The 12,992-nt window shown below is 33.6% G+C and overlaps 1 protein-coding gene across 3 annotated transcripts in view; it reads right to left on the bottom strand.

The window, feature by feature from the left end:
- The window catches only part of LOC110039081, a 62,151-nt gene extending 50,378 nt beyond the window's left edge, over positions 1-11,773 (bottom strand). For 2 of the 3 annotated variants that reach the window (XM_020744031.1, XM_020744029.1), the window contains exons 1-5: positions 11,570-11,773; positions 11,439-11,479; positions 11,279-11,340; positions 11,084-11,158; positions 8,722-8,804 (exon numbers count right to left, since the gene is read on the bottom strand). In XM_020744031.1, coding sequence (XP_020599690.1) covers positions 8,722-8,804; positions 11,084-11,158; positions 11,279-11,340; positions 11,439-11,479; positions 11,570-11,640 — 332 coding nt within the window. In that variant the 5' untranslated portion in view covers positions 11,641-11,773. The remainder of the gene's footprint in view (positions 1-8,721; positions 8,805-11,083; positions 11,159-11,278; positions 11,341-11,438; positions 11,480-11,569) is intronic. The other variant, XM_020744032.1, reaches the window with a different exon arrangement.
- Between the last annotated feature and the right edge of the window lie 1,219 nt (positions 11,774-12,992).

Below are 12,992 nucleotides of genomic sequence, written 5' to 3'. Positions count from 1 at the left end.
GGCTGGTGATGAGGACAGAATTATTGTCTGAATTGCTGGGCAATGGAGCCCCAGCCGCGGAGGGGTTGCTTGAAGTGACATCACTAATGGAGGAGGAGTTGTAGGCATGGTCGTACGTAGTCATTGGAGAGGAGAGGTGGCCAGCAGAATGACCAAAGATGAGGTTGCGCCGACGAGGAGCACGGCTGGAACGGGTTGTGCTAGATCGCCTGGGCAATGGAGACCCAGCAGTGGAGGGGTTGCTTGAAGTGACATCACTAATGGAGGAGTTGTAGGCATGGCCGTACTTAGTCATTGGAGAGGAGAGGTGGCCAGCAGAATGACCAGAGATGAGGTTGCGCCGACGAGGAGCACGGCTGGAACGGGTTGTGCTAGATCGCGGAAGAAGAGTCGGCGCTCACGGTCGGACGCGGACGATCGCAAGGAAAGGCACGGACGGTCGCAAGGAGAGGTACGGACGATCGCGAGGATCTGGCGCTTGGACGATCGGAAGCGGAGCCGGAAGAGGAGCGGTGCTGACAATCGGACGCGGACGATCGCAGGAGAGGCATGGATGATCGGACGATCGGACGCGGACGATAGGAGAGAGGCGCGATCGGACGATTGGACGAGGAGCGGCGCTCGGATGCGCGGACGATCGGGGCAGGCGCAAACTAGGGCAGCGCTCGGACAAGGACGATCGCGGGAGAGAAAGGACGTGATCGAGCCGAGCAGGAGAGGCTTCCCTTTGATGGCTCTGATACCATGTGAATTTTGAATAATCTTTTTTTTCTCATGAACACAGATAATTCACTTATAAATAGGCGAGTACAAGAGATAAAAAGAGGAAAAAAATCTTCCTACAATTAAGTAATTCTTATAATTATGGAATAAACATAAATACATATAATTAAGGAATTACCTTTTTTATACTATGACTAAATATAGCAAGTACTAAATAGAATTAAAGTAAATAATAATGAGCGTAATTCCACAGTATATTTTATGAGAATGAAATTATATTCAATGACCAACATGACAGAATACTTCGTTGATTAATATGTTGAGCTCTCTTAAGAATTATGATCAGTGATTAGATTTTCCTAGCATCATCAGCTTCATACATATATATTACACGAAGAGGTAAAGACAACAATAAAAATGACTAATGAAGTGAAGAAGACATTAATTGAAGTAGAAGTTCCAATAATATTAGATAGTAATTAAAAGAGAACGCCTTAGTAATGATAAGAATGAAGGAATTGCATTTAATGATGTTGAAAAGGGAGATATCATTGCTGATGTAGAGAAAAAAAACTTTGCACAACCAAAAGTAAAGAACCAATAATTAATGCCCTCAAGCATTTACATATGAAAGATTCTCTCCAACAGTATTTCTTCTTTTGTGATCAAAAGCCCTTCACGGTTCTCCCTCTAGTTTCCCTTTCATGATTAAGACTACTGAAATTTGTCTTTGGACTGCTTCCCAGACGGTGTAGTTTCATGGTTCTTCCTCTAGTAGGCCTTCTCCAAATTACCACCAGGCAAAGCACCTTCAGCCCGTCCTCCAACAAGAGATAGAACAACAAAACAAAGGGCCTCCTTCACCATCCCCATCCACAACACGTGACGCCTTGGTTGGAACCCCGCAACTTTTTAATTAAAACCAAAAAGCAAACATAATTAAACTGAAAAGTTGAAGGAGAGGGGGACAAAGAAGACGGAATCCCCTAGGAATGAGAGAATGAAATGGATTAAATAAAACAAAAGTGGGGGGTCTATTATAACCAAGCCCCAAGTTATTTATGTAAATTGAAGTTTACATGAATAACACTCGAATATAAAACAACTAAAAATAGCTAAGCAAAATTAACTATTTTAATTAAATGAACAATACAACAATATCCACCTTGGTTCTTTAATTTAATAAGAACCAAGAAATCAATCTCAAGATTTCACTCTCATCATTCTCAATAACTCAAGCAATTTTGAATTTTTTAAGCAAGAGCTTTTGTCATCGTATATAATGCTTCTATTAAAATATTTACAATATCCACAATCTTATTAGCAATTACCTCCTTAATGAAATGGGATTTCTATCTATATGCCTAGTTGTTCCATAATACATAGTATTTTTTGTAGAGAAATATTGCTCCTTTATTATCACAAAAAATAAGCACAAAAGCTTATAAATCCTAGCATTGTTCATGTTAAGCAATCTCCTGGGACAACGTGGCCCGATATAGTTATAGAAGAAACTAAAAAGCTTGTCAAGATATGATTTATGATGGAGATCTCATATCCTTTTTAGTTACCAAGCCTCATGACTGTCTGGAAGAAAAATGGGTAGATTTGAGTCAGTAGAGACTTTCAAGACATGAACAAGGCATGTCCGATGGATGTTAAATAGCTAAGCAAGATTAATTATTTGAATTAAAGGACCAATACAGCAATCTCCAACTTGGTTCTTTAATTCAATAAGATTCAAGAAACCAATCTCAAGATTTTACTCTCATCATTCTCAACAATTCCGAGCAATTCTAAAATTTTTAAGCGAGAGCTTTCGTTAGCATATATAATGCATTGTCGTCTATTGAAATATTTACGATCTCCACAATCTTATTAGAAATTACATCCTTAATGAAATGGAATTTTATATCTATATACCTCGATGTTCCATGATACATGGTATTTTTTGGAGAGAAATATTACTCCTTTGTTATCACAAAAATAAGCAAAAAAAAAAATCACAGAAAAAAAAAATTCAAAATCAACTCTTTCAACCATAAAGCTTCTTTTATGGCTTCAAATACATCTTATTTAGCTTCAATTGTAGACAAAGCTACAAATGGCTGCAATTTTTTCTTCCAACTAATTGTCTCTCCAAACACCTTAAACACAACCAATAAAGAATTTTTAGTTATCATAAATCCTACAAGATTTGAATTTGAAAACGAATAATAACATCATCCACATAATCAAATTTGTTGTGCCTCAATCCCATAATCATGGTTCCATTCAAGTACCTTAGCAACCATTTTACAGCTTCCCAATATTGTCCAGCTGGACATGCAATGAAATTCCATTCACGGACAATCAATGAAATTGCTTATAGTACTACGTGAAAAAGAAATTTAACCTACAACAAATAATAGCATACATGACAATACCCACAATCTTCTGATAAAAATTCTTCTTTAGATGAGATCTTACATCATCATCCCCTGCTGCTTGATCCTTGCTCAACTTAAAATGCAGTGGCTAAAAGTGTAGAAACAGGTTTAGAAACTAACACCCACCTCTATCACAACCTTGTTGATGTATGAGCCTTGAGAAAAGAATAACTCTTGCCTCTTTATTTCCAATGAACTCCCTTAAAGGAATTTTCAAGGCAGGACCAACACTTCCATCTCCAACTCCACCTTGAGCAAAGCCTTCAATCCTATGATTTTTCTAAACTAGCTTGCAAGTAGAATATCATTAACATAAAGTAAAAGATACACAATACCATTAAACTCGAAACATTTTAAATATACACAAAAATCAGAATAGCAACAAGTGAAGCCAATATACACCACATTCTTGGAAACTATTTTAAACCATACGAAGATCGTTTCGACAAACCATATCTGATTCATAGTTCCAATTTTAGCAAATCTTTCAGATTGACTCACGTTAATGGTATATGCCTCACCGCCAAAGAAAAAATTTCAGTACAGTGCACACACTTTTCTTCTATAAATCCACTTGATACAAGCTTGCTTTCAAACATGGCTCTCCTATTCTAGGGATTCCACCCTTCTTATTGAACAACCATCTTCAACTAAAAACCTTCTTATTTTTTGGCATGTCTATCAGCTCCCAATTATTGCTCTTCTTGAGGGAGATCATCCCTTCATTCATAGCTAGCTTGTATTTATTTCTTTATGCACTTTCCATGACTCCTTCATAGAAATTTGGTTCATCACGTGATAAAAAATCAGCCAAAACTACATAAGAATTAATATTTGTACATCATACCCTTGTGGTGCATGAACCATACGCTTAGGTCTTTCCTTTGCCAAACCAAATGTCCTTTGCACTTCCTCAATAGTTTCTTGCCTAAGCTCTTTAGGTGCAACTTCAATTGATTCTTGATCATTTCCTTCAAGAATTTCATGATTCCAAGCTCAATTTGCAATTTATGATTTGCATCAACATTCTTACTTTGAGCCACAGGTCTTGAAACTAAAAATGCCACTTGTTGTTCATTAAAAATAACATTTAAATTTATCAAACAATTAGCATGTCATGATTCCAAACAATAAAAATTAACTATTTTAATTTATTAGGCTATCCAATAAAAATACATTATAATGCTCATGGTCCAAGTTTGTCCTACCTAATCTCAGCATAAGCAATAAAACAAAATACCTTTAGCCTATTGTAGTCTCTTGGTTGTCCAAAAAACCTCTCTTGTGTATTCTTAAACTCAATAGCAGATGAAAATGCTTGTAAATCAAATAGGTGGCTGTAAACGCTCCTACCCAAAATGTATTTGGTAGATTGCATTATTCAACATGCATTTTGCCCTTTCAAGAATGATCCAATTGTCGCATTTGGCTAGCCCATTTTGCTGAGAAGTTAAGCTCACAGTGAAATTTAGAGCTACTCATTGCTCCTTGCAATATTAATCGAAAAGATATGAGCAAAAGTCAAGGTTGTTGTCAATTCTCAGCTTCCCTACCTTCTTTATTATTTAAGTTGCAACCAAAGTTTTCAACCATTAGATATTCTAAAAGCTTCACTTTAAGTTTCAAGAAATACGCCTGTCATTTAAGGAACAAAAAAGGATCATCAATAAAAGATATAAAATAACTTCACCTGCCAAGTTCACTTCATGGATGGACATTGATACTTGTATTTTAGTAGTTTTTTAATATATTCATATGTTTTTCACGTAACATTGAAAAATCCACTACCTTAATCCAATTATATATGTTGATATAAAAATATGAAATAATTTGATACCAAACATCATTTGTATAGATTACTTAGACTTTTCACAAATACGGAGTGATTAGAGCGATAGGCAGATGCCCATATTTTAGAATCAACAAAGTTCATTGCCAATTTCAATGCCCAAGTGCACACTTCCAAATTTCTTAAGAATAATCAAGCGCCAGAACTCAAAAACAGGCACCAATCGTAGCACACAAAAGCTCAACTTACTGTTAGACCCCATAAAAGATGGTTTTTTAAAAAAAAAAAAAAAAAAAAAAAAAAAAAGATTTTTCTAAGGTAATTCACTTATGAAATTTTTATAACTTAATTAGGCAAATTGTTATGATTGGAGAGCTCAATTCATAAAAATGAAAGGTGGCTACAAAGGATCTAAGCGAGGCCCTATGGAATCTGAGTTTTCTTCTTCTCTTCTCCTTACATGTTTTCTATTTCTATTATATATTGTATTGTTTCTTTTCACTCTAGCATGAACTAAAGTCCATTTTTAAGGATTAGACGTAGTCGAAGGACTAATATTAGTTTTTTCGCTCAGATAATTATTCAACTTTGTGCTCTGAACGATTGTTGCAAATATTGAATCTATTCTTAATGCTCCTTCGATTAACTAACCACTAATAGAGAGGTTTCAAAATCCGCTAGAAATCAAGTGGAGAACACATTTATCATGATTGAAATTCTTCCATGTATTGTAGGATAAAGATGACTATACTTTTCTTGTGTAAACGTTTAGATCAGTGTCCAGTTTATTGCAATTGTTTAATATTGAATTTATCTCAAAGATGACAATATAGGTTGTGTCACGAAATTAGTTTTCCTAAATTTTTTAGTGAATGATAGAGTATAACTTAGATCTGATTACAACAAATATTTTATAATTTATGTCGTTTGATTTAATTAATAAGTAATCATCTGAAATTGTTTTGATAAAACCCAATATTCTTAGATCCTCATACCTGTTGAAATCTATCACAATACTTGTTTCAACAATCACAAAGAAATTTTTTATATTTTCTTAATAAATATTTTCATCGAAACCACTAAACTATTTAAACCACTCAAATAAAGTTAGCATCGTTCAATTTTAGTACTTAGTGATTGTAATCCCTATAAGAGGATATTTGAATTCATCACTATATTCCTTATTTGATAGCATACCACATTTGTCATTTTGGATAACAAAGTTTTGACGTCACCCTGTCATTAATATCAATATTAGACAAATTCTACCATTAATTTGATTTATATTTTCTGCCTAATGATTGTGCTTTGTAATCACTTTTCTAGTATACTTTGTACTATATAAGTCATTCTAAAGGTGATTCGTTGCGTCCTTTGAAACCCAAGATCAAGACTTTATTTGAGGAATTTGAAGGAGCTAAAGCAACCCATCAAATTCACTTCAAAAACTATAGCAAACCATGAAGAAGCTGTTGTGAGCCTTACTATGAGGCCTGGGAAGTACCAGACCATACTTTGCTTATTACTCATGGCATCCCCCACACAATTATCAAAGCCTAGAATTCTGAGGAACATTTTTAAGATCAAGCAAACCACATTGCAAATTTTACAAAACTTCCAATTTAAAGGTTTGTGGATAGAAGACTCAAACTAAACATTAGCAATTTCATGGAGATCTATGAAGCTTTTAAATATAATGACATAGCAATTTCATCGATGTACCCAAATTATTAACGTTAGTTTCTTGTTAATAGTCATTCAACATTGATGCTCTTAATGATTGATATGTATTTCAATCTATTCTTAATGTTCTTGTGAAAAATGGCTATTAAATGTGAAATTTGAAGATTTGTTCTAAATTGAGAGATAGAAAACAAATTCATGATGATTAAAATACCTTGACAAATAAGGATAAATTTATCTACATTACATTTGTGAGATCATTTAGATTCTTGTCCTGTTTAATGCAAATTTTCAAACATTGAATATAACTCAGAGATGACAATAAATTGAGTTGCAAAATTAGCAGTACTATATTTCTGAGATAATGGTAGGTGCAATTTAGATAGGATTACAACGAATAATTTTATTTCATTTCATAAACTTAATTTGTAACCTCATAAAATTATTTTGGTGAAAATCAATCTCAAAATCCTCATTAAAATTTACACTATACTTGCATGCAATTATTTTGGTGAAAATCAATCTCAAAATCCTCATACTCATTAAAATTTACACTATACTTGCATGCATTAGTCACTTAAAAACTTTTTTGATTTTCTTAGTATGGTCTTTTTGTTCGACCCCTAAATGATTTTAACCCTTTAAATGAAGTTAGAATTAGCCAATTTGATGCTACGTAATTGCAATCTCTATAGGACTATCCATGTGCATCATTATATTTTTTGTTCGATTATATACTCTTATGTGTTTTGTTTTATGTGACAGCCTAAAAGATCTAAATGCACATATTTTAAATTTTTTTAGATGTGTTCAGAAGTGGCAAACTTCAACATGTTGAATTTTTCTACTGCATAATGTTAAAAAAAATCCAAGTTTAAAGGGCTCTTGTATTTCAAAAATAAAACATTGTTTGTACAGTTCTTGAAGCCTATTTAGCTTATAAAATTCTTAATCTTGGTGCCATAATTTAGTTTCACCAGCAAGATTATAAAACATATCAACATATCCTCCAATCATCATTTTACTTTATAGTGTATACACTCCAGTCATAGAAATGCCCTTCAAGATGACCCAAAAGCCTTTACTTCCACCATCTATGTCCACAGTGATCTATATCACCGAGAAAAATTCAATTTCCTCCAAGTTCAAGAAAAAACCTTTCTTTAGCAGTTTCTTCATACCATCATGGAGTTTGAGTCCAATGACTCATTCACCCTGAACGTTGCAAGCCTTACTGTTTCCAAGATACACCATGCCACCTTTTTCGCTAGGAAACTCAAATCAACTCTCGTTTGGGCACATATGATACAAGTACGCAAAATCAAGGATCCACTTATTGCTTTGCTTATATTAGAATCTAGGATTTTTAAAGCATAAGTGTTGTCTCAATAATCCTAGATAGTTGTATCATCTCCTACTCTAACCCTTCTTGGTTATAGGTCTTTCTCGTTTATTATTGCTTCCCGAAATGGACTTCTTTAACAAAGAAAGCATTTCCTTCTTACCTTTAACTTGGATCTTGACAATTTCTTTGCTTCTGGCTCCCACTCTCATGATCTACCTCACATAGTTAGCCTTTTAGTTGCTCTATCAGTCGATTTGCAGTATAACTTAACTATCAATGCTACTCTTGATGAAATTTAACCCCTAGACATTCAATATCTAATTTACAATCCATAACAAATTCCGTTTTCAATAGTTATTCATTCTATATTTTTATTAATCAAAAACTTGTTTTAATTGTTTGAATAAAATTAAAATAAACACAACTTTAATATTTGATACTTTCAATCAATACGTTTTATCACTTTAGTGATTGTATGACTGCGAAATCTTGCATCTGTAACAATGGTTATTTTAAATGTGAACCAAAACATTAATACATCAAATAAAAAAGGTAACGCCAATGGTACATTTTCCATGTCATGAATCATTGGAGGGGCTTTTTAGTATGTATGGATTTTCATTTTGTGTTTCCCGCTCCAATCAATTCTATGGTAGGCAAGTTTTAAAAATGTAAAGCAAAGGTGACATACCAAACAATAACTGTTTTAAAATTTTAAAATAAACTAAACTAAGATATCGCTTGTGGTATACCTCCTCCAAAAAGGAATTGGTCTTCGGGGCTCATATGGCTCATAAACAAAACCAGGGCTAAGCATGGTCACCTTTAATGATGTCTGCAAGCAATCATAAGAGAGAAATTTTTAAGAGAAAATGTAAGAGCTTAACAAAAAGAACTTAAAGTACTAGCCCATACTTCATGTAAAAATAAGAACGTCCATGCCCACCACAACATTAATGAAAAGAATGATCGGCTAATGCCTATGGCATATGACTTGAAAGAATCATGAAATTAGAGTAAAACTTGTTTCTGATGCAGATAAAATTCCTTTAGTCTTATTTCAAACAAGAGATCATAGGGCAGAAGATTAATTAGTGTTAGCACCCCCCACACATTCCTTCAAATAGCTTTACTTTGTGGTAATATAAAAGTTAGAAAAAATATTTACAATAGATCAAGATACTACTAACAATAAAACCAAAATAACAAACAACACTTAACACTAACAATAGAGAAAAAAACACCATCAGGGTACAAATAACTGATCTCTGTCAAATTTCATAGGATATTACGCAAGGATTTCCAATCCAAGGCAAAAAATGGTTGATCAATTCTAGCTTGACCGGATAGAAATCGGCCTTAGCCACAAATCTATTACAAATCTATACACGCTTAGTATGAGAAATTCCACTTGACCTGAAGCTTAAAGTAATATTTTGAAACTATCACAATACTCACAAAAGGGATTACAAAACATGATGAATGCATGCATCATAAAATCTAGGAGACTAGACCGCTATTCTGGATATTTCACCAATCAACCATGTGAACAAGAAGAATATTCAATTCTTTGTTAAAGTTAGTATGATATATAGTGTGGACTCCTGTTATAAATAATATACAAATCATTATCCAGCAAAATCAAGATGAAATGGAATATATCAACTTAAGTTTGAAAACAATAGTAATTAAAGATAAAACAATGAATGATTTTATCATATGGAGATTGTAGGTGTCGCAAGGAAAGTGCAACCATTCAAAGAAAGAGAAAGTAGTGTGAATTGGACTAAAAGAATTAAGCATGAGATTCGAGTAGGAGAATACATAAATAAGGTTCTTAAATAGAACTATCAATAAAAGGCTTTGATGGAGGTATCAATGAAAAGTGTTAATGAAAATTAATAATTGAGATCATCAATGAAGAGGCCTACATAGTAAGGACAAAAGATGCTTACACAATCACCGTTCGAGATTACATGCAGATCATAGAGGTGCAGAGATTTGTGAGAATGAATGAGGCAACCAAATGCCTCGATGGTCGATGATGAATATGAGGATCCCATGAAAACGATTAACTGTAGATGGGTCACAGTCAAATGAAAGTGTGATATCAGGTCAATCAAAATTAAAAATTTTAAGGGTGTCCTATGGGCAGAAAAGTGAATCCTAGGCCATGGCTCTAATGCAATGTTAAAGGAAAGAGAATCAAAAGAACTACATATTTACTCAAATGTCTTTCTAATAAAAGCATGTCTGCCTATATGTAGGTAAGAGAAGAGATCAATAAATAAATACAATAATACGGAAAAAATCATCAATAATGAGAAAATATGGCAATAAATAGTATTGATTCCTACTATAAATAATTTAAGCAATGTGATAATTTGGATATGATAACACTAATAATTAAAGCCTATCCACAACATAATATTATTCCATTGATTATCACAGAAACATAATTTGTGTAAAGCACCTCGGGATCTTACCTTATTTTTCATGCCTTTCCCTGGTATTTGTGTCACGTGTAGAAATTGAATTGGTGTGTGTTTTCCTTCTTAGGGAAAGGCCTCTTCTATCACATAGAAAATAATTAGTTGTTATATTTTTGCTTCCAGATTAAAGATGTCTCTTGTTCCTCTTATACCCTCTCAATTCTAGGGTCCTTAGAGGATTGATGGCTTCAAGATGCACAAGAAATTTTCTATGTGAGGTGAAGTTGATTGTGAGATTATTCTTGACTTTCTTCTTTGTGCATATAGTTTGCACACCACAAAATATGACTTCTATGTTAATGGATTGGACCGTCTCTCCTCTCCCATGAACTTAGAATTAGTTGAAGTTAAACCACAAAAATATCAATAACTTATGTGGGGCGTTCCTCTTTCTCCTTTGTGATAGCTTGAAGTGTCTCATTCTTGATGCTATTGACGCTTCCCCCTCCATTTGAGTAAAACCAAAATTAAATCCACTGAAAACATTCCAATAGCATTGCAATATATATAAAAATGCATTTTAACTGACACTTAACCAACAGAACCTGGGTTTAATATTGTTAATGAAGAATACCAAAACCCAAATAATAAAATGAAGAATTAAAAGGGAACATGTGCTAACCTGTTGTGCTCCGCGAGGAACCTTCATCATTGACATCCATCGTGTTCCACCTATATGGATTGTGAATTCAGAGCCCTAGCATAAATAGATAACACCAAGTACATAATAAATGAAGTTGCCACAAATCATAAAACTGCTCGAGAGGGATTAGCTTGAAACTACGTCCTCGCTAACTAAACACGCTAAGAAACTCACATTTTGACCAAGAATGTTATTAACTGAGCAAGAACAAGCTATGTTAGTTGAGTGAGCGATTCCTGGAAAAAAAAACAACTAGCTAAAACGAAGGAATCATTGGGATAAATAAAAATGATGATCATTTCGAGCTTTGATATTCAATTATACTTGAAATTACCTTCATTTCTCGCATTAAGAGGGCTCCAGTAGCTCCCATGGCTGGAGAAAGACAGGTTGAGGGCAAATTCAGTGAAATAATAAGAAATATATTTCCAAAAACAGAAAACTGTTTGTGATACAGCGGAATACAGTGGAGAAAGGGTCACAGATTGGAAAGCACGCTGGACGCGGTGAATTTCCTTCAACCGAGATAGAGCCATGGATCACTGAGTTTGAGAATGGAAAGTGGTTTTACAAGGTTAGTGACGATAGCGAGGGTTAGGGTTTAAGAATGTCGAGTTTTCCGTTCGCCAATGAACCAGAATTTAAAACCCAAACCTTGCTCAAATTTTCTTAGAGGCGTTCAGGTTTTGTGTCGCAGCATATAATATTTAAGTATTAGAATTTAGCAAATGTGCTTTAACATTGAATTTATTAAATTCTGTAAATTTAATAGAATTATTTGACATGGCGAAGTTAAATCTACTTGTTCCTTGGATTAAATATTTACGAGATTTATAGTTCAAATCTGAGGAATCTGAATTTACGACATACAGAGATTTGTTTTGTCCAAAATGACCATTTGATAGGATTTCACTTAAATCCTGGATTAAATTCGCTGTCGGACAACCCCTAGATTCATACCGCCCAATTATAAGGGATTTTTACACACACACATTGAGATATATATATATATATATATCATCATTTATATATTTCACACCTCAAATTTTTTATTTACATATAACAAACCAAAATTCTTACTTATTCATAAAATATGACACTATGTTACATCTCTGTCATATATATATATCATCATTTATATATTTCACACCTCAAATTTTTTATTTACATATAACAAACCAAAATTCTTACTTATTCATAAAATATGACACTATGTTACATCTCTGTCATATATATATATCATCATTTATATATTTCACACCTCAAATTTTTTATTTACATATAACAAACCAAAATTCTTACTTATTCATAAAATATGACACTATGTTACATCTTTGTCACGTACACTGTTTAAATATCAAGCTGAGAACGAAAAATAACTACAATATAAGGGGATTTGTGGTGAGGGGTGGGGGTTGGGGTCTTTCTTTTAATGAGAGAGATTTGGGATAAGTAGTCGATGGAGAAGTCTGAGTGATGATTAGTGAACTAACAAACCTCTAGATAATATAGAGCTGTTTCGAGTCTTTTTGTATTGCTTGGATACAAATTACTCTTGAGATTTAATCCAAAAGGAGCTACTCTTCTCCTTCTTTCGCTCTTCATTTGTGATCACGGAACGTCTAGATCGAAAGGCTTTTTCTCTACTAAACTAAACTGCTATGAAGTTTATCCATGTTATTGTGGTCAGAAAAATCAAAAGATTTTGTGCATTTTGTTCTTAGTTTGTTGAATTGTTGTAAGGTCGTAGTTTCCCCATACATTTCTTCTACAGACTATGGCGTATGATATATTCAAGAACATTTTTAAAATGTTTTTAGATTGAAACACCACCTCTTTAAGGAAATCTTATTAGTGTCACATATATTACACAATCCTTGGCTTTGAT

This window comes from Phalaenopsis equestris, unplaced genomic scaffold, assembly GCF_001263595.1.
Source record: "Phalaenopsis equestris unplaced genomic scaffold, ASM126359v1 Scaffold235102, whole genome shotgun sequence".
NCBI lineage: Eukaryota > Viridiplantae > Streptophyta > Magnoliopsida > Asparagales > Orchidaceae > Phalaenopsis > Phalaenopsis equestris.
Note: the sequence above shows the minus strand (reverse complement) of the source record. Positions and strands in the feature narration are given on the sequence as shown.